At 37.1% G+C, this 23,279-nt stretch overlaps 1 protein-coding gene across 1 annotated transcript in view; it reads left to right on the top strand.

Moving 5' to 3' along the window:
- Positions 1-23,279, top strand: part of THSD4 (thrombospondin type 1 domain containing 4) — a 414,956-nt gene that overhangs the window by 321,398 nt on the left and 70,279 nt on the right. The window contains exon 8 of the mRNA XM_067305466.1: positions 17,418-17,622. Coding sequence (XP_067161567.1) covers positions 17,418-17,622 — 205 coding nt within the window. The remainder of the gene's footprint in view (positions 1-17,417; positions 17,623-23,279) is intronic.

Here is a 23,279-nt window from a genome sequence, read left to right as displayed (position 1 = left end):
TAACTATATAACATGATATTTTCAGTTTTATATTCATTCTTGAGTATAGTAATTGGTGAACTTCAGTGACATAATTCTACATGAAAATATGCACAAGTGAAAAAGTTAGAATGTATACTTCTGTTTGCTACACTCAAAACCAAAAGTCCATGAGGTTATCATTTAAATTTGTTAAGGCAAGTAAATGTTCTGAACTGCAGATTGTAAAGACCGTGACATTGACATAATTCTGTGTTGTCAAATCCATAGAAGCCAACTCCTATGTTTTTACCCGTTGGATTTCCAATTGATGTCAACTTTGAAGTCAATGAGGTTTCTTTCTTTCTGAGTAAAGACAGCAGGATTTGACTTAAAATATTTATTTATGGCTGATAAATGAAGTCCATCTGGTCTCCAGACAAGGAGAGCAGATGATGGGAAAAAATCAGTTCAACAAATTTCTCTTTTGTTTCAGTTCTGTATAATATTTTATTTTACCTTAAAATACCTCCCAAACCAATAAAAATCTGGGATTTACTGGTAAGTTTTAGGAAAATATTATTGATAACAAAATAGCTATATGTTGTAGAGGCCGATTTGAAAAGGGGAGGGAGGAATACGAACTTTGCATTTAGTTATAAACCTAAGTTATTAACATTTGGGGGGGGGGACTTTTTTACATTTTGATTTCACAAGGATTGTAAGTGCCACCTTGTGGACAAAGGTTTTTATCTTGTATCTTGTTATAGGATACATTGTGGTGAGGTAAGATAGTAAAATTTAGTATCGAATTTTGAGACAGAAAATAGTTCAGTTCTGTTTGCTGTGGTGATTGCAGGATTTTGATTTACTGTATTTTTCCGCTGTTGTTAATTGATATTCTGAGACTTTTAACTTCTTAATTAAAATCTGAGTTTTGTATGAGAAATCTCTGAAGTCAACAGAGCATTTTACCAGTGACTTAAATGGCTGTGAATAAAACCTTCATACAGCAATTGCTTAGTATCAACCCATCTGTGGAGCTTTTGAAGTGTGAGAACAGATTGTAGTTGACTGGTTAAAAAAAAAAAAAGAAAAAAAAGTACTGTATAGAAAAACAAGACAGATATGGTCATAGATGTCAGTCAACAGAATCCTTTTGATAGGAACAAAATACTTACTTTACATCTTGAGTCCTCTTTGATAACACAGAATAAGACAAAATTTTCATAGTGTAAAGTTAATCTTTTAATTTTTAAAAAACTGCTAGTCTTATCATAAAGTCTTACTTGAAGACTTTTGTATTTCTTGCTGAAGTATCTATTGCTGGTCACTGTCAGATCCTGAATGCTAAGTTAAGTGGATCACAGGTTTGGTCCAAACAGCAGTTTCTCTCTTCTTAAATGACAGGTGGAACTTTACTGAAGAACTGTAAATAGCCAGAAACCAGGTCTTTTACTTAGAAAGTTTTCCTTTTTTTTTTTTTTTTTTTCCCTCTCAGCTACCTCAGTCATGAGTTCTCTTCAGATTACCTGTAATAGTCACCAGATAGTCCTACTCATATCAAATAAACAATGTTGTCTTCTGAGTAACACCCAAGGCCGTAGTTGCACAATCTTCCAGTTTTGTGGTGAGCACATGTCAGAGATAGCATTGCCAGTCTGCTCCTAAATGCACTGCACTCTACTTAGAACTTCTGCAGTGCTGGATTGCAGATCTGAGTAGCAAGACACGAGGTGGTAAAGGTCTGAAAATAGGAGGTTTGAGAATATTTGAGGAGTAAAAGGTGCTCCATGATTTTGCCTATGAGATATGTGTGCTTTCCATGAACTTCTCCATTTCATTCTACAGGACTTCTTAATAGGAACTTTGTGGCTGGCACTGTGGTTGTGGGGCATAATACTCACCTGAGGTCTCAGATTTGAAAGCCATTTGAGCTCCCTCTTTCCATCACTCCCAGAGCAGGCAAAATCATTTTGTTTTTTTTGCAAGGAACTTTAGAATTTTAGTGCTTCAGCATATATTCTCCTTTCACTGCCATGAAGTCAATACTTCCAGCAAGAGTCATTTGTTGAAACAGATAAAAAAAGATTGCTTGGAGCCAGGATATTGGCCTAGTCGATGTTTCTGCAAGGCTAATATATGTGCCTATTTGAGAGCTATAACCTGGGGACATGGCATGTGTTCCCAGTAATGTTAAACAGTATGACCCTTCTTTTAGCAATGTAAAACCTTTCAAAAACCTTTTTAGTAATGTAGAACCTTTCAAGAACCATTTTTTATTGAACTCAGATCTTCTAACATTTCTGAATTAAGAAGAAAAAAAAGCAGTATTTTGCCTGCACTTTAAAAAGAATGTTGGAGCCTGCAGGAACAGTTATATTCTACTTTCATTTTCTTCTTTTTATCACGCATTATTAAGAGCTTCAGGATTGTCTAGGTTTTGAATATCTATTTTTGGCAGTGTTACGTAATGACATACAGTAAAACGCAGATAACATCTCTAGCGCTCTGATTTTCACCAGATTAAGGTGAAAATTAGAGTTGTATGTTTTCTGCTTATCTTAATTCAGCAAGTTTCCACTTACCTGGAGCAACATTCATTTGCTTATTGCAGGTTACTTGTCTCTCTTCAGTAAGCGAGCTGCATTGCTCCAAGCAGATGTCTGTTTCCTTTGACTGGACCTCTGAGTGGTGGGGTGCTGTGACAGAAGAAAAAGAAATACCATTTAGGTTAAAGTTAGGGAGCAGCAAGGGCATGCCTATCCATAGGGGAAGGCAAATCTGGAGCTGAGAATCCCTGCAAGGCAGGCAAAGGCAGTGGCCTCACCTGCAAGGGTGCAGTTCTGCAGTGCCTGAGCAAGAAGGCAGAGCGGTCTGGCGATGGTTGCCAGTCCAGATCACCAGGCAAGTCCCTAGTGATGCAGCAGGTCCAAGGTCAAGCCAGAAAGCCAAGTCAGCAGGTCAGGATGAGGGAGGCCCAAGACCCAGCACAGGCATACCTGCAGCGTGGCTCAGAGACCAGCGGCAAGAGGCTGGCGTTCGAAGTCCCTCCTGGGTGAAGGGAAGGCAGGAGGCACCTCGTGGCTCTGTGATTCAAGGCTGGATGGCTGCATTCGCAAAACTGGCCCTGCGCCTGGGTGGCCAAATCCCCAGGAGGTACGTGCTCAGGGCCTGAAACAGGGAATAAAACAGCAGAATCACGACTGAAAAAGCTTCAACTAGATGAAAGGCAGGGGACAGAGGCTAAAGAGACTTCATCTTGCAGTTACCAAGCTGTGGGTGTGTAGGGTCCCTGGACATCTTCCTAGTGAGTGTAGTGCATGAATTTCTCTCGAGTTCTCTCTGAGCACCAGATGCAGCTGCAGTGCTTGAATGGTCAGAGGTGCTTGTTGTCTCTTTAGGGAGCAGGAACAAGTATGGAACTGCCTCCCTGGCTAAAGCCCCTTTTTGTAGGCTTACTTTCATCATGTGATCCTTTCATATTTTGCAATGTGAACTGATTTACCAAATCATGTTTCCCAACTTAGTTTTGACTGCTGTTGGCTTTAACTGGAACTGAACCTAAGCAGCTTCAGCCGCAAAACTTGAAACCTGAAATGAGCCAAAAAATACTCTAGTTTCACTTCCTGCTTCTCTGGTGAGTTGTCTTTTATGTTTGGTTTCCCAATACCTTATCCAAGACAATTATTTGCCCATTTTGCTTGTGTATTTAGGGCTCAATTATACATGGTGCTAGGCAATATATAGAAGATATATTTTCTCCTCTCCCCTTATTTTAATGTTAGTGCATTTTCAATTACAGTGGAATTTAGTCATAGTGATAGGCATGATTCCCCACGTCTTCCCATTCTCATTGATAGTTTTTATCTTCCACAGTGGTGTTTTGGAATGTCTGTTAAATGACAGTGATATTTTCTGTGTTGCATTTGGGACTAATAAACCTCACTGCCCTTCTGTGAGATTAGTGAGGGAGGAATTGATTCAAAACTGGTCTTCAAGTTAACAGAGCTCCAAATAAAAGGACCTTCTGTTAAGTTTGTATATAAAAATGCTAAACAAACATGAGCCTTATCTGTGCTGCCTCTAAATATAGTCTTACTCAAGTGGATATTTAACAAATAACGATAGATTAGCAAGGTTCAAATTCTTGTCTCCTACTTCATTAAAGGTGGATGTAGTGTTTGCTAAATTCTTTTAAAATTTATATCAGTTTCTTTGAGACTACTAACATAAATCCTGTAGTTGTAGTTGTTTTTGTGTGAGAGAAAATCGAGAAAAGAATAAAGAAATGAGTCAGTATTCAGTTTGGTCTAAGGAGCATATGTGCAAATTCTTGTTTCAGAAATTGCAAACAAGTTCTCTAAGTAGATGACAGAAGGAGGAACAAATAACATCACTAAAAATGTACGTAAAAGCTTCTCAGACATATTGAGGAAAAGCGTCGTTAACTTGTGAGACGGAACCACAGGCATGGTTCTTAAAAGCTATGAAGCTACAGCCTTAACAAGGAAGCTGGAAGAACACCCAGAAATCCAAACATTTACAGCTCTAACCTGAAGCCTTTGTCAAAGACTGAAAAAAAAATGTTGCTTATTATAAGTAAAAAATAATGTTTGCAAGTGTGAATTTAACACTGAGACAGGTAAACCTGTTAGGCAAATGGGAGTTGATAAAACAAATCTCTGGCTCTGCTTACAAAGGCAGTGATGAATCCTAATGGAAAATGCATAAAGGAGATTGAGGTATCTTGTGAAGCAGCCACCAAGTACAAAAGGTTCATGTTAAAATTTTTCTTCTTCATATGGCCTGACTTTTGGTAGTTGTCCTGGTGAGCTGAGGTTTGTTTAATTTAAGATAAATTTTGAAGACTAAAGAATAGAATCATAAACTGACTGCAGAAATGAACGACACAGAAATCCTTCAGAGAACAGCACCTTTAGAAGATACGGACAGAGCTGTCCCTGTGGGAACCCTGCAAGTTACTGTCTGAGGTGAAGGGGTTCGGAATTGATCGTGCGTTGGTTGTGGTACAACGCATCTCACGACTGTAAATTGAAAATCCTTCACGCTTAGCAAGAGCCATGAAGTAAACTTTGATTTCAGCAAGCTATTCCTGGTGAATCAAAGATAGTAAATTGCAGCTGCTCCGATACCTTTTATAGAATGGCACTTCACTGGCGACTGGAGACTAGAACTAATGCTGGTTTTCACACACATTTCTAGGTCCAACTCCCACTGATTTCAAAGGGAGTCTTTCCATTGATTTCAGTGGGATTTGGATGGAGAGCAACTAATGTAGTACAAATGTGTTTTTCCACAAAGTGGATATTGTTGGACAAGCTTTGGAATATCTGGCCTCTTACCAAAAATCAGGCCTGGGTTGTTGGTGCAGATACATTCTACATATAAAACACAGGGGGAATCAGAAGAGATCCAGAAGAAAACATTCTTACTAACCCCTTTAAAGCTCCCTGCCTATTTAATAGCCCAAGAACTCACTGCGTTCACTCAGCTGAGTGCCCCTAAGCGAGACATTTTCTGTGAAGGTAATACACCATCTTTTAGCACAATTGGCCTGCTAGGGAGCTAAAAGAAAGAAAAAAATCCAACATTCACTAGATTTTACATCACGAGGAGGGCTGGAGTATTCAAAGGAAAAAGTTGGACTCTGACTGCAATGTGCTGGTAAGAAAATGAAATGCTGAAGTTTGGAGCTGAGGAACTTCATGCTACAGCTGACTTCATCCCCACATGGTTTTCGAATGGGAAGGTGAAAGAGGAATCCATTTAAGGATTGAGGAGAAAAAGCAAGGAATTCTTGTAAAGATGAAGGGTGGAGTACTTTCTAAATGTATAATGGAGCAGACTGCTGTGTTTTTAGGCAACTTCTAAGAAGTCCATAGAATGCCATAAGACTCAAATCCTGAATGTCTGGTAATTTGGCAAGCTGCAAGTGTCCTAGTGTGAAAGTGGCCTTACAATAACAATAATTTTTGGAAAGTGATGAAGTAATATTTCTAGTTTTTAATTATCAACAGTTTGTGCTTTGTTACATGTATACACTCTTTTCTTTTAAGAGCTCTTACTTTTCTCATACTACAGTAATCAAAATCTCCTGCCCTGAGGCTTTTTAATTCTGAATGACAGTCTCATTGCCAGCAAATGAGTGCCTCAGAAAGTACCTAGGACTGTCTTACATCAGTTCTGTCAAAGGAAGGGAATTTCAGAATCAGTGCATGCACATAACACTTAAGCTATATGTAGATGTTAAGCTGTATGTAAAGCAGAGCTCTCTGTTTAAAGAAACTAACCTTAGTTCACAGAATTTGTTTATAGGTATGAGAGAACAGAAGAGGCAATATTTCCCAAAGCCAATGCATAACAAAATGCAATTGTGGCAATGCAGCAAAAGCTTTTATAGTACGTGTCCTTAGCATCACAGAAGAGCAGACTTTGAAAAGTGTGAAGTTGTTGAATTCAGTCATATTAATTTCCTCTGTGGGCTTTCCAAATAATGTCTGTTCAAAAAATTACAGCACCTCTAAGTAATACCAGAAGGCTATTAACTAGAAATTAAAGTGAAGTTAACAAGATAGACATGAATGCACATTGAATGAAATGCACAAAGTAAACAGTGCGTTTGGGAGAAGTAAATTGATTTAAAAATAGTTTTAATGATCTGCTCAGGCATTTTAGGTTAAGAATTAAAAGAAATGGGAGAACTGACCCTTACTAGTTTTTAAAAATGCAACTGCACATAGGAAATCAGAATAGAATTATGTTGTCCACTTCCCCAATCAATGAAATTGAACAAGTATTAGGAAAATGATTTTCACACAAAATAAACTGTAGTTTAGTTAGCCTATATCTTGGTTCTTTTTAAGTTTTTCTTTTTTATCTTCCTCCCCCTCACTGCAGTTGTGTCTCTGACCAATTTGATTAGGTTTGCAGTCAGTTTGAGTGGAGGGACTTGAGTATTTTCTGTACACACGAATGACTGTGCATGTGTTCAGAAACACCAGGCTGTGGTCACTAGATCCACCTCTATTGTGTATCCATTTGCAACAGAGATACGTTAGCAGCCAGAAGAAAAAAAAAAAAAGCTGCTGAATTGTCAGTATTCTCAGGAATATAAGTAGAACATCAACATGAGCAGCAGCAAAAGAGAGAGAAGGTGATGGTAGGAGAAGGGAATGTCTAAATTTGAATTTTTTTTTTTTAATCTCAGTGTGTGGTGAGAAACACGATCTTGTTTTCAGCCTAAGAGGCGGCAAAATTGGTACTTAGTAATACCAGAAATATGCAGTGATCTGTTCTCAGGATCCAGAGACCACTAAGAGGAGAAGCTCTGCAGGAGTTAGATGACTGGTCCTCCTAAGGCCTCTTTGAGCTGGCAAACATTCTTACAGGTTTTGGTGAGCTTTAGCTGAAATATCTATAGCATATTCTGAACTTTAAATACTAAAAAAGCTTGCTAGAAAGTATTTGTAAGAGCTCTTTTTGTGCGTTATAATAGACGTTTATATTGTTCATCACATGTTCACAGAAGCAAACAATACTAGCCTATTAAAAGAGCGTTATAAATGTAGTTAAACTGCTATTGAAGTGTCACTCCTGCAGGTAATTGTTCTGTGATTGGGATTTAGTTAATAAATCAGTTGATGCACAAACCAGAAAGGAATTAGTCTCACATTCCCATAGCTGCATTGGCTCTACAGTGCTAGGGAAAATGAGACAATGTTTTTTCTGGTTTCTGCATCAACAGAGTGTTTTTTTAACTTGGTTTCACTTGCAAAACAATTATCTTAAGGAGTGACACGTCAATAGCAGTTTAAGTTTAGAGACAGGAAACCAAGTAAGAATACAGGTGTAATGGAGGCAGTGACTGGGATTTGTGTCCGGATGGAGTTTGGGGCTCTGTTACAGACTGTGTGACTGCAGGTAGTTCAAATAATCTTATCATCCCAAATCTGAAAAGTAAGGCTGCTTAAACTATCTTCCTTCTGTCTTTGTTTGTGAGTGACTAATCTGTGGCTCTTGAGCAGCTCGGTCATAGTCCTTATGTTGGGAGTTTGTCATGAGACGGTGAACCCTCTGCATCTCTACCGGTGGGTTGTAGGGTTTTCTGTGGTTGACATCCGAGTGTTTCCTGGGACCCAGCAGGCTGTGGAACATGGTGCCACGGTGTCTCGTGGCGTTGGGTGGGTCAGCCACGCCATCTGTTTGTAGGGCTTTGGGGAATGGCTTGTCTCCAGTGCCTGTGCACGCTGATGCGTGGAACAGTGAGCTCCAACTCAGGCATTTTTTTACTTTGTACGAATAAAACCATTTTTTATTCTGAGGAATAAAAAGCTTCTAATTATATGTAGTTACTTCTCTACTTTTTAGTAACTTCTAATAATGCTATGAGATACAAGGTATTTTAAGTATCTGCTTTTTGTCTTAACAGTGTCTCTTGAGCATCTGGAGCTTCCCCTCTAGCTGACTCAGATACACGCCTGTATTCTTGAAGCAAATACTGTGCAGCCTGTTTGTATGCTGTTTAGCTGCCAGCCATTCCAGCTGTTTGTGCACATGCAATTGCAGATTCCTGCTATCTCCAGGCTATGCGTAGGCAATAACCAACATAAAGACTACAGGACCTCAAATTTTGGCTTGTTGATGGAATGTTTTCTATGTTGTTGCAAAACAGAAGTTGATTTATCTTCTAGATAAGTAGTTTTTAAATGAGACTATTACAAAAATATACAGCAGCATTGTTTTTATAAAAATAGAATTATATTCCTTGTAACTGGTGGAGTCTGTAATTAGAGAGTCTCAACTTTTGGGAAGCCATTTTACATATTTTAAAATTTGTAACTTTGCCTAAGTGTCTTGGAGGCAACACTGATTTTCTGCTGTGCAAATTCAGTTGTCTGCATTGCAATACTTGTTGAATTACTAAGGTAACATTTTTCCTTTTCTGTTTGAAAGGTCTGGGAAGTAGACACAGCCTGAGGACTGTGTATGTGGGGATATACCTGACATAGTAAACAGAGCTCAAGCTGCTGTAGAAAGTTGGCTAGAATATAGAAAGCTGTTTCTTCAGGTGGGAATGAAAGAAGACGACACTCTGTTAGAGTCATGAACAGTGTAGATCAGAGATTAGCTAGAAAGTCGAGGATACAGCATTTGATAGAAAAGACCAAGAATGATAGAAGATTTATTTATTTATTTTTCATTTTTAGGTTTTCAGTACCTTTCAGCTGTACCCTAAATGGCTCTAATAGTCCCTTTATTTATGTGTTAGAGTCTTAGCTTCTCCCTTTTTTTCAGTTAAGTTGTTGCTATATATATAGCTTATTATGAGATCTTTCCTGACTTCCATCTTTGTCTTGATTGTAGATTTTGGGGGTCATTTATTTGCATTTGAACAGCCACTTTTAAATGGATCTGAACTAATATGTTCAGGAGAATTTTTAGAGGTTAGGGAAAAGCCAAATGAATTAAACATTAAAAGCATTTGTAATGTTTCCACCCATTTTATAATTGTTTTTCTCTCATCCTTCTTGGAGAGGCCATAGTTTATTTCATTTATTTTGAAAGGAGAAATTAGGTAAGTGTCAAAATCTTTTCTTTTACAGGCTTTACTCATGTGTCTTGGGGACCTTGAAAGCTTTGCACAAGAGAGGAAAACTGAGAAGTCAGTTCCTGCTGACATTGCTAAGGATCACTGAAACTTCAGTTTCTCTAACAACTTAATTAAGATAGTGAAGCACTAAATTGTTGTTGTATAGTGCCAAGCAGCCAACAGAACTTGAAAAGATAGTGCAGAGTTAATTACTAGCGTAACTCTATGGGAAAATTGATATGATAGTAGGGTCTATAATCTACTCTTACATGTTTTATCTGATAAAAAATAAAAGTAGACCAAGGACTATAAGGTACTCCATATTTCTTTTTCTGTACTAGTCAAAATCCTATAGATCATCTAGGAGAATGGTAGAAAAGTAATAATTTCTAGGAGAAAACAAGTGACGTGGGAGAACTGAGAATCTTAATGTCAGATACTAAAGTTGTGTTGGAATTGTTGTTCCCATGCTGTTTGTAAGGCAGAGCCTCCTCAACAACAACGTCAAATAAGGACGTCTGCTGAATAAGCAGCAACTGCAGAGTTTAGCACTGCCGTTCTATTACCTGAATTTGTATTATGAGTCAATCATTTCTCTTAGGAAGGAAAGAAACCAGGCTATATGGCCTGTAGTACAGATATGCCAGAATAAGGGCCATTTCAGGGCAGATGTATAGCTATAGAGAGACAGACAGACAGACAGACAGAGACACACACACACACACACACACACACACACACACACACACACACATTTTCCTTATTTCAGTTTGTTGCTTATATTGATAACGAACATGATGACTTTTGTTTTTTGTTCTGCTTTTGCTTTTCTCAAAGTCTTTGGTGAACAGCCGTACAATGGATTGCTCTGTAAGATGTAGTTATAAGAAATCACAATGAACTACAGAAATAACAAGATACCTGGAATAAAATAAACCAGGATGTCTTTAGAAAAGTTTCAACTCTTTTCATGGACCTGAGAAGCAACAAAAAGCAGAATAAATACTAGCAGTGTGCTGAAAAGACCGTGTTTATTTGAATCATCCACCACCCAGCCTCGAAGTTGTTACATGTGTACAGGCCAGCTTTAAAACGTTGTCCCCCTCTTGATTATTTTTTCTGTGTCATTTAAAGGCAGGAATTCAAAATAATGACTCTAGTACCAGTCTGCCTTTATTTCTGCTTTATCTTGACTTGGTTTGAAGTGATTTTTTATTCAAAGTGCAATATGTGCAGATTTACAGTATGAGTGCTGGAAATACCAGACTCCTGACCCTTGGATCAGAGTCTGTGATATCTGAGAAATAGTGTTATGATCAGGGTGACATATTTGATAATACCGGCTAGATGACATATATGATAATACTAGCTGGATGATTTACCAGTTAGTATTCCTACATCAAAACCTTCAAATCTCCATCTGACTGAATTTCAAAGTGTCTTACCAAACAGTCCTGGTTAAAGACTTTAAAATGTGGGCAATCCATAGTATCTCTTGCAGTCACTGTTAGGAGAATATATGCATTCTAGGTTGAATTTGTCTAGAGTCATATGCCGTATTTGGGATCTCAGTCTTTGTTGTTAATTTAAATAGTCTTTGTAGGCTACCTGTGAAAAGTGTGTGTAGACTATTTAACCTTCTGACTAAAATAGATAGATTATCTGTGCTGCTTCTTGCTAGTCTCCAGTAGAAAGATCTACACGTTCTCTTTCTTAGGTGCAGATTGCATAAGAATAATTCTTATTCTATTACTCTTCCACACTTAAAAACCCTTTGCTAAGTCACTGGTTTCACTGCCACCAACTAAGAATATGACACACAGCCTTTGTTCGTTACCTTTGAATACATTTAGAGGCATCTTACTCTCTGTATGCTGCACAGTCACCTTTCTACATTTCTGTTCAGTTTTAAATTATATAAAGGCTAATTTGTTTCAATTAATAGCCATTAGCAGTACAAATGAACTTCAGTAATAGCAAATGTTGGATAAGAAGGTTATGCTAAATCTTAACAAAGGAACATGTAGACACGCTACCAGGATTCCTTCTTTTTTTAAAAATCAGTCTGTTCTCAACACAAAGTCATTTGGCAGGACGTGTGCTAAAATCGTTAATCATTGCGCACGTTGGTAATACCTCTTGGATTACCCATTTGCTTTGGTGTGTTTATGTCTCCATATGCAGATTTCTTAATCTGCCATGTAAACCATGTAAAACAAGCATGTTTTTAATGGAAACCACAGAGCATTTTTACTACTTTCTACTGAAGTACTTGGGTAAGTACAAGGCAACGAGACTGAAACTAGCTGGCATAAGATCTGAAAGACCTTACTTATTTGTTCGTTAAAATGCAGCTAAGATTTAATCCTTAGAATTAGATCCAGTAATTTTTGTTGAATACTATCTCTTAGTATAATCTCTTAGTATATAATGATTCATGCAATCCTCTTTCTCTGTAGGAAGCACATGGTATTAAACAGCTTAATTCCAAATATATCCAAAATATTATTTTTGAATAATCTGGTACTTTATAGGAGGGTGAGAAAGGTAACTTCAAATTAAAATATGCAAAGACATCAGCCAACAAAGCTAGTTCTTAACTGTCTTGGTATTTCATGGTTTTCATTGGATTCACTATTAAAGGGCATTGCACTACTTGGAAGTATGACCAGAAATTCGAGAAAGGAGGTATGACCAGTTGTAATACTGTTTACATTATACCACCCTATAAGACTCGACTACCAAGTATTTCAGAACACAAACAAGAGATAAAATAACAGTAAAGTAAAGGTGTCATTTCTTGCAGTTAACTTCCAGAAATCGCCTGCAATTCTAATAATTAATCTCAGTACTTTTATTTATTCTATAGTGCGAGAGAAAGAGTTCAAGGTTTTGTTGGCTAAATCGATGATACTGAGCTGGGGTAGTTGCAGTATTGCTCAAGCAGAGCAGCAGATACAATGGTTCCCATAAAACTAAATTTTTTATAGGACAGTAGCATATAAAATATGATTAGCAATAGCCTCAGCAATTTGTAGTAATTAGAATTTCTTGATACTGTATAAGGTTCAGGCATGTCTCCCACTTCTTTTTGTTTTAACTGTAACTGCTTAAAATACCGCTGGTATTCTTTTGCTTCCCATTTAACTTCCTTAGTGGTGTTTTAGGCAATACACTTTGCGAGATGACTCCTCTCGCATCACCCTGTACTGCTTGGCCTTACTTTAGTAGAGCAGTACATCCATAACTGTCCTGACCATTTTGCTAGAATTTTTCAGTTATGTTTCAATATGACTTAAAATAAACATTTTATTCATCTGTCTTCTAACCTCTTGGATGCACAGACTCCAAATTACTTATTGTATTGCAACTTTTCAGCTATCTAGCTGTCAATATGGCTGATTTTTGAAGTTAATGGTGTCGACATACTGCAGCTCATAACTGTTCCTTTCCTCCCTCATAATTTTATGCAACTAAAACAATGGAAGCAAGTTATTGTCATGTTGTATTATTTATGCCACTTTACCACATAGATTGCAGTTTTTAGTAGAATCATTTAATACTGAAATTGTAACATCTGTTTTCCATTTCAAGAATCAGCACTTCATCTCTTCAGATGCCTGGCACCAGCCCCATTTTATTGTATACATAGTCCTAAATCCCTATTAAGTCCACCACTGAATATTTCATCCAGATTGTCCCTTGTTTTGCTCAGGGGATTTCATTTAAATTAATTTTGGCACACAGTTGGCTGTAATTCTTGACCAGTGTCTTTCACGCTAACCTATAACTTAAAAAGGTTTCTTGAACCATAATGCAAAAATTATTTGAACAACACAGAAGATGCTTGGTTTATAGTACTAAAATTTGAAGGCAGAAATAATTCTGAGAAAGAAAAAAATTAGCAAAAATTTGTTTTAAGGGGACAGACATGTTCTAGTCCTCCTTTTATTGATAGCCAAGGAACAGCCCGCAATGGTCCTGTCCAAAAAGTAGGCCTGACTGTCACATCAAGTGAGAAATGCTGTTCTGTGGGCAGGATGCATTTACCTTTGTGTCTGCTCACTCACCTCTTACTCACAGTCCTGATATTTTTACATCTGCAGTAGCAATGCTGTGTGTAGTTTGTGACATCTGCTTTTAGATTCCTGAAATAACTTTTACATGATGAAAACCTATACTATGAATTCTTCATTGACAGAGGCCTTCTTTCACCACTGGGACGGAGTAAGAGACTGCTAAATTGGGTGTCAGTGCCTTGGTACCCACTTGATGTCTCAAGCTCCAGAGTTATGCAAGGAGATTTTATCTGAGATTTCAGACCTATCTACTTATCTAGCAAAACTTCTGATCATTATCTGATCCTTTGACGTAGTTAAGACTGATCCATGCTCCCACAGCAAATGTTGGAAGGAACACTCGGTGTGGATTCCGGTTTTGCGTCACTTCTTTCCATAACAGCATTTTTCTGGCTGATATATCAGTGATGTGATAAGGGGCTTTGCTGCATGTACATGTGCTTAAATGTAATGAATACCACCACCTGAGACAGATTACAAGTTGGTTCGTATTTTTTATGTTTGCTAGCTAAGCAGCAAGGTGGTACTTCTTAAGTTTATAGTCATAATTTAGAAAAGAATATAAAATATTGAATGACCTTTTTAATACAGTTGCATTTGTTGTGCATTTTTGGTTAATTTGCATTTATTCTGTTTACCAGTCTAGTTCTGCCAGGATGACTTCTATCTTTCCAAAGCTCTGAACAGCTTCAAACAACTGTTTAAGAGCAGAAAGAAACCAGAATCAGTTTGCCAGAAAGGTGTTTCTTTCATCTTCCTGAAATTACCCTGGAGCAAGGCCCAGGACATATTGAGTGCTGAGCCCTGGACCATTGACAGGTGTCAGATCCAATATCTCATGACCTGTCAGTGCTAGAAATCAATGCTATATACAGCTGGGAAGGGAGATTCCCACTGACCAGTTGGACACAGACTTGCTATATGACTGTCCTTGCCAGGTCTGGAAATATTAGAGACTATGCAGTCTTTTTTATATGCCTGCCTAAACTGAATTAAGGAATTGTCAAATGTTTTCCAGAACATACTGGTTATAACTGGCCTTTTCCTTTGAACCCTGTGCGATACTCATCTATAAAGCCCACCATTTACAGAGACATCTCGACAGAAAACCCAATAAAAAGTTTGAACTTTTCTTTGTAGCATTTTAGTCCATTACCAAATACCTCTTCTATAGGTATGCAAAACATGTATCTGAGTGAACTGTGCATAATTCATATGGGTTTTTTTGTATCTTTACTGGTCGTGGTACTGTGGTGTCTCATTGTATATTACTGATTTCAGATTATTAGGTCCTCGTCTCCAGTAATTCATTCTTTGTATCTTTTTCAGTTTTCTGTGAAAGAGTATTTAAAAATTATGAGCACTTTTCACAACACAGACTCCTTTTACCCCAAATTTGAAAGAATTCCAAATACTGCATCTGAAGAATGACAGTTGTCTTGTATGTCCATTAATATTTGATTAAGAACGATATGTGAGTTTAAAACAGGTTTGATATTTATTCCCATACAAAGGAATCGCGTTTGTACTGATGCATTGTGTTCCTTCTGTCATAAGGAGTTCTGTTCAGACTGCCCCATAGTAATTCTGCTTTATATTTTATGCAATGAATAAAACATCTTTCTGTATTCTCTTCTACTTGCTAGAAGGCAGAAAATTATATTAATGTTTAGGGGACTCAGTAGTGATGTGGAAGACCATTAAACGTTTATGCTAGCAGTTCATATTGTATAGCACCTCTTATTTGAAAGGATTTCCTCCATAAAAGAACTTGCTGGCAGTGGAAACTTCCTGGAAGTCACTCAGTAACATAGGAGGATTCTAAGCACCACCACATTTTTGTCCAAGAAATGTGTGGTGGGGAAAGTGTGAATCCTCTCAGCAAAATACCCTTTAAGGAGGAAGAGTCCAGAGATTAATCAGTCTTTGGTCACAGCAGTCTTAAATTTAGATCACTTCATTTTTTCTGATTGTTTTAGGCAGGTCTAAAATCATACTGTATGATTTGGTATAGTGACACTCAGTGGTAATTACTGTGCTTAACCAAAGGTTAAACGTTGTTAGTATTGTTACATTGTTAGTAAGTTAGTACATATTAGTAAGTTAGTAGGTGTAGTAAGTTTGTATAGTAGTTAGTATAGTAGTACCTGTAGTATGTTAGTAACTTTGTAAGCATTGTTACATTTTTAGTACATAAAATGCATTTTATGGCAAAACTCAAACTCATACATGATCTTTACGTTTCTGATGTGCAATGCAAATGCAAGATGTTAAATCAAGTATTTCTGTCCGTATCCTAAATCTTTTCAAAATGGTGCAGCAGTCTGCTCACACTAAATCTAAGAGGATGGAACAGGTTTTAGTTATCACGTTATCCCGCCATCAGACTCAAAGTGCTTGGCGATGTTCTTCATCCTCTTGCCTCATGACTACAAACAGGCATCATTGTCAAGCCCCACAAGATCCTGGCAGCGATGAGTTAGATGGTTTTATCTGTGTTTTTTGGATAGTCATAAGAAAGATGTCGGGTGTTAAATATTTATATTGGAACTAAGCAGAATCTGGCTTGCAGTTTAGAACATTTTTCACAGCAAGGGACGAGCATTAGTATTGGGATAGTAAAGAAATACAGTGACGCCAGGGCTCAAGACACTCCCTATGTTATAAGTTGGTGGTATCAGAAAATTCTTCTTATTTGGCTGTTTGCTTTCAGAAGAGACTATAAAAAAAATTAGCCATTTTTTTCATCCAGTATTTTGCAAGTATTTGCAAGTATTTTGTCCGTCATTTAATGTAAACACTTTACATCAGAGTAATATGTTTCAGAGAAAGTGTGATAGGTTTCTGTTCTGCTATCCCATGTAATGTTTCCTTTTTACCTGAATGAGAATAAGAAGTTCTTTTTTGCATGTATGTTTCTGACCCACTGTTTCAAATAGGGAATTAATCATACAGGTAGGTGATAAGTGTTTATGAAAAGTGATATTTAAAGTCTGTAAGTACTAAACAGCAATATAACAAACAGAAATGTTTCTGCAAAAAAACTAATCTGTACATTGTGTGCACTTTTAAAGTACAATAAGTTTGATTCTATTTTTTCCTCTGTGTTTTGGGTTTTTTTGTTTTTTTTAGCTGTCCTGTCTGGGGAGGTGTTACCAAGTGGGCCAAAAATGACATTGTCTCGCTTGCCTGCTCTATAAACAAGAGGATAACTTGAGTTTAGACACAGCAGAAATACTTTTTAGAAGCCTCTTTGCATGAGAGGAGGCTCCATACTCATTCCTGGAGGAAATTAAAAGGATGCTTTGTGTATAAAATAGTCCTACCTGTATTGAAAGCCCATTTTGGATTCATAACAAAATCACAGCACTGCTTCACCTCTTCTCTGACTAGCAGCTATAGGAGCTGTGTTGTTAAGAGGTACTTGGCTTTCAGCTGAGGAGAGTGTGGTCAGGAATGATAAATGCACTAGTGATCTCTACTGTGTTCTTGTATTTTTGGTTATAATATTGTAAAGTTTGACATAGAGTGCTTTTAAGTGCAAAACGTGTAGGCTGACTTGAAATCCCCACATGTATATATTCTCTGACCTGGATGTTTTTCATTACTTTATTGCATGTAGAAGAACAAAGGAAGAAATTGTTGATACCTTAATTCACAAAATCTTTTCAGGCTTTATGTTCTCTGAAAGTCATACTGTCCTCAGTTGGTTATGCCTGAAAATTTGCAGTTGTAAGATCTTGAAAAAACTGTATTTTATTTTGCAGAGCATTGGCTGTGATGACTATCTGGGTTCAGACAAGGTGGTTGACAAGTGTGGAATATGTGGAGGGGACAACACTGCTTGCAAAGTTGTGTCTGGAGTTTTCAAACACACACTAACAAACCTTGGCTACCACAAGATAGTGGAAATTCCTGAAGGAGCTACTAAAATCAACATTACAGAGATGTCAAAGAGCAACAACTATTTGGGTAAGTTGTATCTCAGTGAATACATTCTTTGTGAGATGGTGCAACGTGGGTGGAGGCCTTCCCAGGTAAGGCCCTCTGAGCAGTGTAAAATAGATATCAAGGAAAAAAAAGCATTACTTAGACTTTTTGATCAGAACTAACTATCAGTTTATAATTCTGGTTTGAACTGGTCTGGGAGGCACCATAGATCCATTAATGTTCGCTGCCTTGTCCATATGACTTGGCTTTGACATTCCCTATTAGCTGATTCCACTGTGGTCATTATACTTGTCACATTGTTAATCTTGTCTGAAAGGACAGAGAATCCAGCAAAGGAGCATGTTCATTTATGTGAAGTGTATCGAGCTTAACTTAGGCAATCAGAGAATCCTCTTTTCTGCTCAATATTTAAGTTCTTTTAACATTAAAGTATACCAAAATTGTGCTGAGATAAAGTGGTATTGGGGTGGTGTTCTCAGAGTAGGAGATCATTCATACAGTTTATTCTCAAGCAGGTTCTTAATTCAAAAGAAAAGAGAATCCTGGGGCATTTTTATTTACATTGTAGCATTTTATGTTATATTTTTAGAGCTGTGTAGTGTGCTGCAAATTAGAGATGATGTGGAACTTTCTACATATATATCTCTGTCTTGTGTACATTGTGAATGGCTCCATTCCCTGGTATAACCTCCCATGTTTCATTTGCAAAGCCCTTAGTTTGCCTACATTTGTGTTTCCCTCTTGGACATAATTTTGTTGAGCGGTCTGGAGAGAAGACAGTTGTTCAGAATTTATAAATCCCTGCCTTTAATCTCTCTTCACCTATTTGTCCATCGTTAGAGCTCTCTTGAGAATTACCATAGCAAATAATAATAATGGGGCTGCGTGAGGCCTTTTTTCACTAGCTCCATGTCCTTATTACTAGAACTATTAGCTGCACTGGAAGTTTCAAATCTCAGTACTCTGACAGCTGCTTTATCTCACTTGTGGCTGTTAAGCATCTCAGCTACTGCTCAAGTATAAGCAAGGAAAATGCTCGTTATTGAATTGTATCTCTCTTCTCCTTCGCTTTCTTCTCCCTAATTTCTGTCAGAGCTGTAACTAGTTTTACAGAAACATCTGCCTGTAGATGGGAGTTTATTATGGGGAACAGACTGTAGCATAATGTGAACTCCCTAATTTGACCAAAAATGTGACTCTTCAAAATGAAAAAACAATATAATCTACCCATAATCTACTAAACCCGAGATGTTCTGGACCTCCTGTAGGGTGAACTCATCATCAGTTCTGATTTGTCCTGTTTTTTTCCAAAAATATTGATGAGCTATGTGCACCGCTGTTCATCAACACTAACTGGTTTGATCATGAAAGAAAATAATTATTCTATCTAAAGTACTTCCATAGATACTGTACATGTGGTAGGAGGTGGATGAGAATACAGTTTGCTTGGCAAGCCAATGAAAGTTGCCACATTACAAAATTTATAAAATCATGAAACTGAAGGTAATGTTTTTACTCAGATTTAGATGTCTAGTTATTAAAACAGGTAACAGAGAAATTCCCTTAGCTGTAATAAGACATCCTGAGCCACATGAACATTTTTGGAAAGGGCAGGACAGAAAAATAGTAACATTTTTGCTTTAAAATAATCAAGGCTGTTGGCATGTATGGTAAAGTGGCAAGATTTCTCTTTCCCATGCTATTTCTTATTCCCAGAGTTTATGCTGTCATCCCTGCTTTCATTTTAAAGCTGCTGGTATGGATTTAGACTGCTAAATTTACTGACTCCCACCCTGTTAAGAATTCTTATGGCTGTAGTTCCATTTAGAAGGACTCCAGCCTCTCTACTTACACTGTAACATTATCAGATTGGCTTATCAAGGCAGGTATAATTGCACGAGGACAGAAAAGAAAGTGTTCTAAAGGATCAGAAAACTAAAATGAGAAAAAGGTTTGGTGGCAATTTCTTGTCCCAGTTCAGTGGTATTTGGAAAGATGTTTTCCAGCCTATTAATGGTCACAGATTTCTCACAGATAGCACAGCATTCAAAATCTCTGCATTCAAGCAGATTTTTGTAGAGTACGTAAACCTGGTAAAGCTGGGAAACTTGAAAACTCAGATCTGATATTTACAGGTTTCTCTAAATTTGTAGAAACAAGCAAAACCCTTGAACCTGAAAAAGTCTTAAGTCCATCCTTATGCTGCCGGAGCAGCAGCAACAAAAAAGTAACCCAACAGCAATTCTTTTAAGCATATATTTGAGTGCTTTGCTAAACTGCATTTTCAAATCCCTGTTCTGTCAGAATCCAAGTGTAGTTATCAGAGCTGCTTGTGAGCAACATTCTTCTTCTTGTAAAGTATTTAAGTTCAGTTGTTTTCAATTTCCTTTCAGTTTGCACATTTTTTGGTTGTTTCAGTATAAAATCATATTTCAGCTCAGAGTCACTAGAAATGTTTTAGTAAGATGTCAGCAGATCTTTCTGGGAATCTGAGTATTCTGCTCATCTTGGTTCAGATGACCATCCAAGCTCCATGTGGATTTACACAGCTCCACACCTCTTCACTGCTTTGTCAAAAGTACTAATCAAATACACAATCCAGAACACGTGTTCTCACTATGAGGTATTCATGATTTCTGTAAAATCAATAGGTGTTGGAAAAAGCAGGCAAGAATGTGAGGTTTCCTCCTCAAAGAAATTCAAACTCAGCTAAAAGTCATCAAAGCATCTAAATATTTGAATGCTTCTCCCTACTGCTTTTGTTTTTTTGTCTTTAGCCAATGCTTGTTTTTACTGTGCTGTCTGTTACAATTGAGAACAAAAGCTGTGACCCTCAGAAAAGCATAGCTGTAATGATGCTGCTTATTGCGATGGTAGCTTATGAAGGTTTACTAATTCTAAGCATTGCATTTTCATTTTTTTATGCACAGTTTAGAGGGAGTGATTGCAGAACAGAATGTGTAAGTTCTTTCTACTTTGAAACGGTAATAAACTTTGCTTTAGAAAAAAAATGGCAATTGTGTACAAAATTTCTGGTATTTCTGGAATACGTCATTACCTGGGTAGTCAGAATATTCAGTCTAAAGGAGATAGGCTCTTTCAAAGGTTCTTTAAATATACTTTATGTAACTTTAACATTTTTCAAAAACTACCAATTCATAGACCTCTTGTGCATCTGTGCTATGCTATATGTGCATCTATGCTCTTTTATCTTTGTATACCTCAGAAACCTTCAATATCATTTCTGTTTCCTACTGCTTATGTTATCTCTTTTGGGTGTTCTCCTCTTGTTTAATTAATTTCATGCAGCACTATTTTCAAACTTCCTCCTTCTTTACCCCTTCTCTCCCCACCAGTGTGTGCTACAAATCCTTTAAGTTTTCCATTTCTTAAAGATCTCTATTGTAGAAAGAGTATCCATGTGATGGAGGGTGGGAAGAGGCATGTTGTAAAAGGAATAGCAGTTGGTTTCCCAGGACAGACCTCGTGCGGATGGGGCCAAAGGGAAAAGTAGCCAGAAGAGATGAACTCCTCTTCTCCCCCACTAGGTTCATGAGCTTGCAGAGGAAAAGCGTAAGCATGCAATGTGTGGCACAGTTTACAGGGAAAAGAACATTATGTGGTAAGCAAAGCTTGCGGAGGAAGTACTTTAACAGCCAGTTTGGGAATGGCCTGTGACTTTAATAGGTGTTTTTAGTGAGCCAAAGTGGGAAATTCCCCAGGGAACAGCTTGTACTTTTTTGGAGATGTTTGGAAAGGAAGCAGTCCAGTTTTGGTACTACACAGCCTAAATAATAGCTATTAATAAGTATTAATAGTGAATTAATCAGTCTGTGTACTTACTCTAGTATTTACCTTTCACTTTGAAGCGAAACCTACATATTACAATTTAGGTTTAGACTCTGCTATACAATCCTGAGGTATATACAAAATTACTTGCTTTTCAAAGTAGTTCTCAGCAATATTTTCTTGTTGGCTGATCTGTCAGACCTTTGGGCAACAGAACAGCTGACCTTGGACAGACCTGTCCATTGGAAGAGCACTTCTGTCACATGCTAGTCTGATACAGGAATGAGACAAAGACGTACTTTTAATCCCCCTGGTAATCATCATGGCCAATTCTCATACCCTGAAATGGGAAGTTTGCCACTGAATTAAGTAGGACCATAATGCCTTAAGTAGGACCAATATGTTAAAGCATTTATGCTGTGGAACATAAGGGTTTGAGTATAAATATTCCCGTATTCTTGGGATTGAAATTTGGGATTCAGTTTAAAGCTGAATGACATCAATCTGATATATTCTGAAAGCACTTTTTTGCATGGTGAGTCTGGAGGACCTAATTTAAAGAAGCTGGTTATTACTTATATCCATAGCCTTAACAGAAAGAATTTGATAAGGAGAAGGAGATGTCAATAGCAAAAATTATAGTTTAGCCTAATATAAGAGTTAAAGATACAGTAGATGAAAATGCATTAGTTACTAATACATACTAACTATGTATAATGAACTGATTATAATCAGAAAGAATGTGATAATGTCTAATGACTCTAGAAACAGTTCTGATTCTGGAGTCAGACAGCTTTGAGATTCAATTCTGCAAACACTATCAAGCATTTTGTTATTATCATTAGCAGTAGACATTTATGAGATATTTTATGAAAGTTTATGCATAAGAGTTTTGGCAAGTCTCTTTAACCTTTTTGTACCTTATCTGTATAGCATTTACTGCAGAGGTGTTTCAATGTAAAGTTTAATTCATTGCTAATTGTAAAGAAATTCTTTCATGGAATGTATCATGTATTTTAGTGTGTTTTTTTTCCCATGGAATTATGTTATTTCAGCTATTACGTGAGATAAATCTATGAATCTAACTTAATTTCCTCCTATTCTGTAACGTGATTACGTGCTATTCTAAATTCTCTTACCTTGTTCCAGTATACAGTATTTGTGATTAAAATAAGTAGTATAGGTTAATTTAAAAAAAGGCTAAGAGATTTTAACAGTGTTGTTGTGAATATTAGTGTACTTGAACATGAATATGGATTTAATGAATTCATCACATGAAAGCAAGAATGGCTGATACTAAAGAGACCATGATAAAATTTTATGAAAAATGTTTTGATTCAATATCCCCTGCAGCACAGATAACATTCAAACTGTATGTCTCACGATGAAATACTGTTAGCAGCTCTTGAGCTTAACGTACCATTTTAAAATCAGTGTATAGATTCAAATTGACACCAAATAAAGGAGTTAAATATATTAGAACACTGGCAGAGGACTTAAAATATCAACATTGTTAAAGATACTTCTCTGTCACATGTAATCATCTGAAGTTTTATAATTTATTTATTAGCTCATGACCAACATACTGTTTTGCATCATTTGGTGCTAATCAGATCAATAAATATACCTAAAACACAGCTGTTTAAATTGCTCTCAGTGATTATTATATTTGGATTTTGCAAGACAAGATTAAAGATTGCTGTGCAAAAAAGTCACATCATATACTAAATATTATATAGAGAAGAGAGAATATGTGTTTGAATTTTCAGGGCTTGAGGCGTTTTTGTTGTTTTTTTTCCTCAGTTACCATATATACAAGGAAACTGCTCATGATGGACTTCGGCGTTCAAGTGTGTGTCGGGATCAGTGGCTGTCCCAAATGGGTAGTG

This window comes from Apteryx mantelli, chromosome 15 (assembly GCF_036417845.1).
Source record: "Apteryx mantelli isolate bAptMan1 chromosome 15, bAptMan1.hap1, whole genome shotgun sequence".
Classification (NCBI taxonomy): domain Eukaryota; kingdom Metazoa; phylum Chordata; class Aves; order Apterygiformes; family Apterygidae; genus Apteryx; species Apteryx mantelli.
The sequence above is the reverse complement of the archived record's forward strand: the minus strand, read 5'-3'. Positions and strand labels throughout refer to the sequence as shown.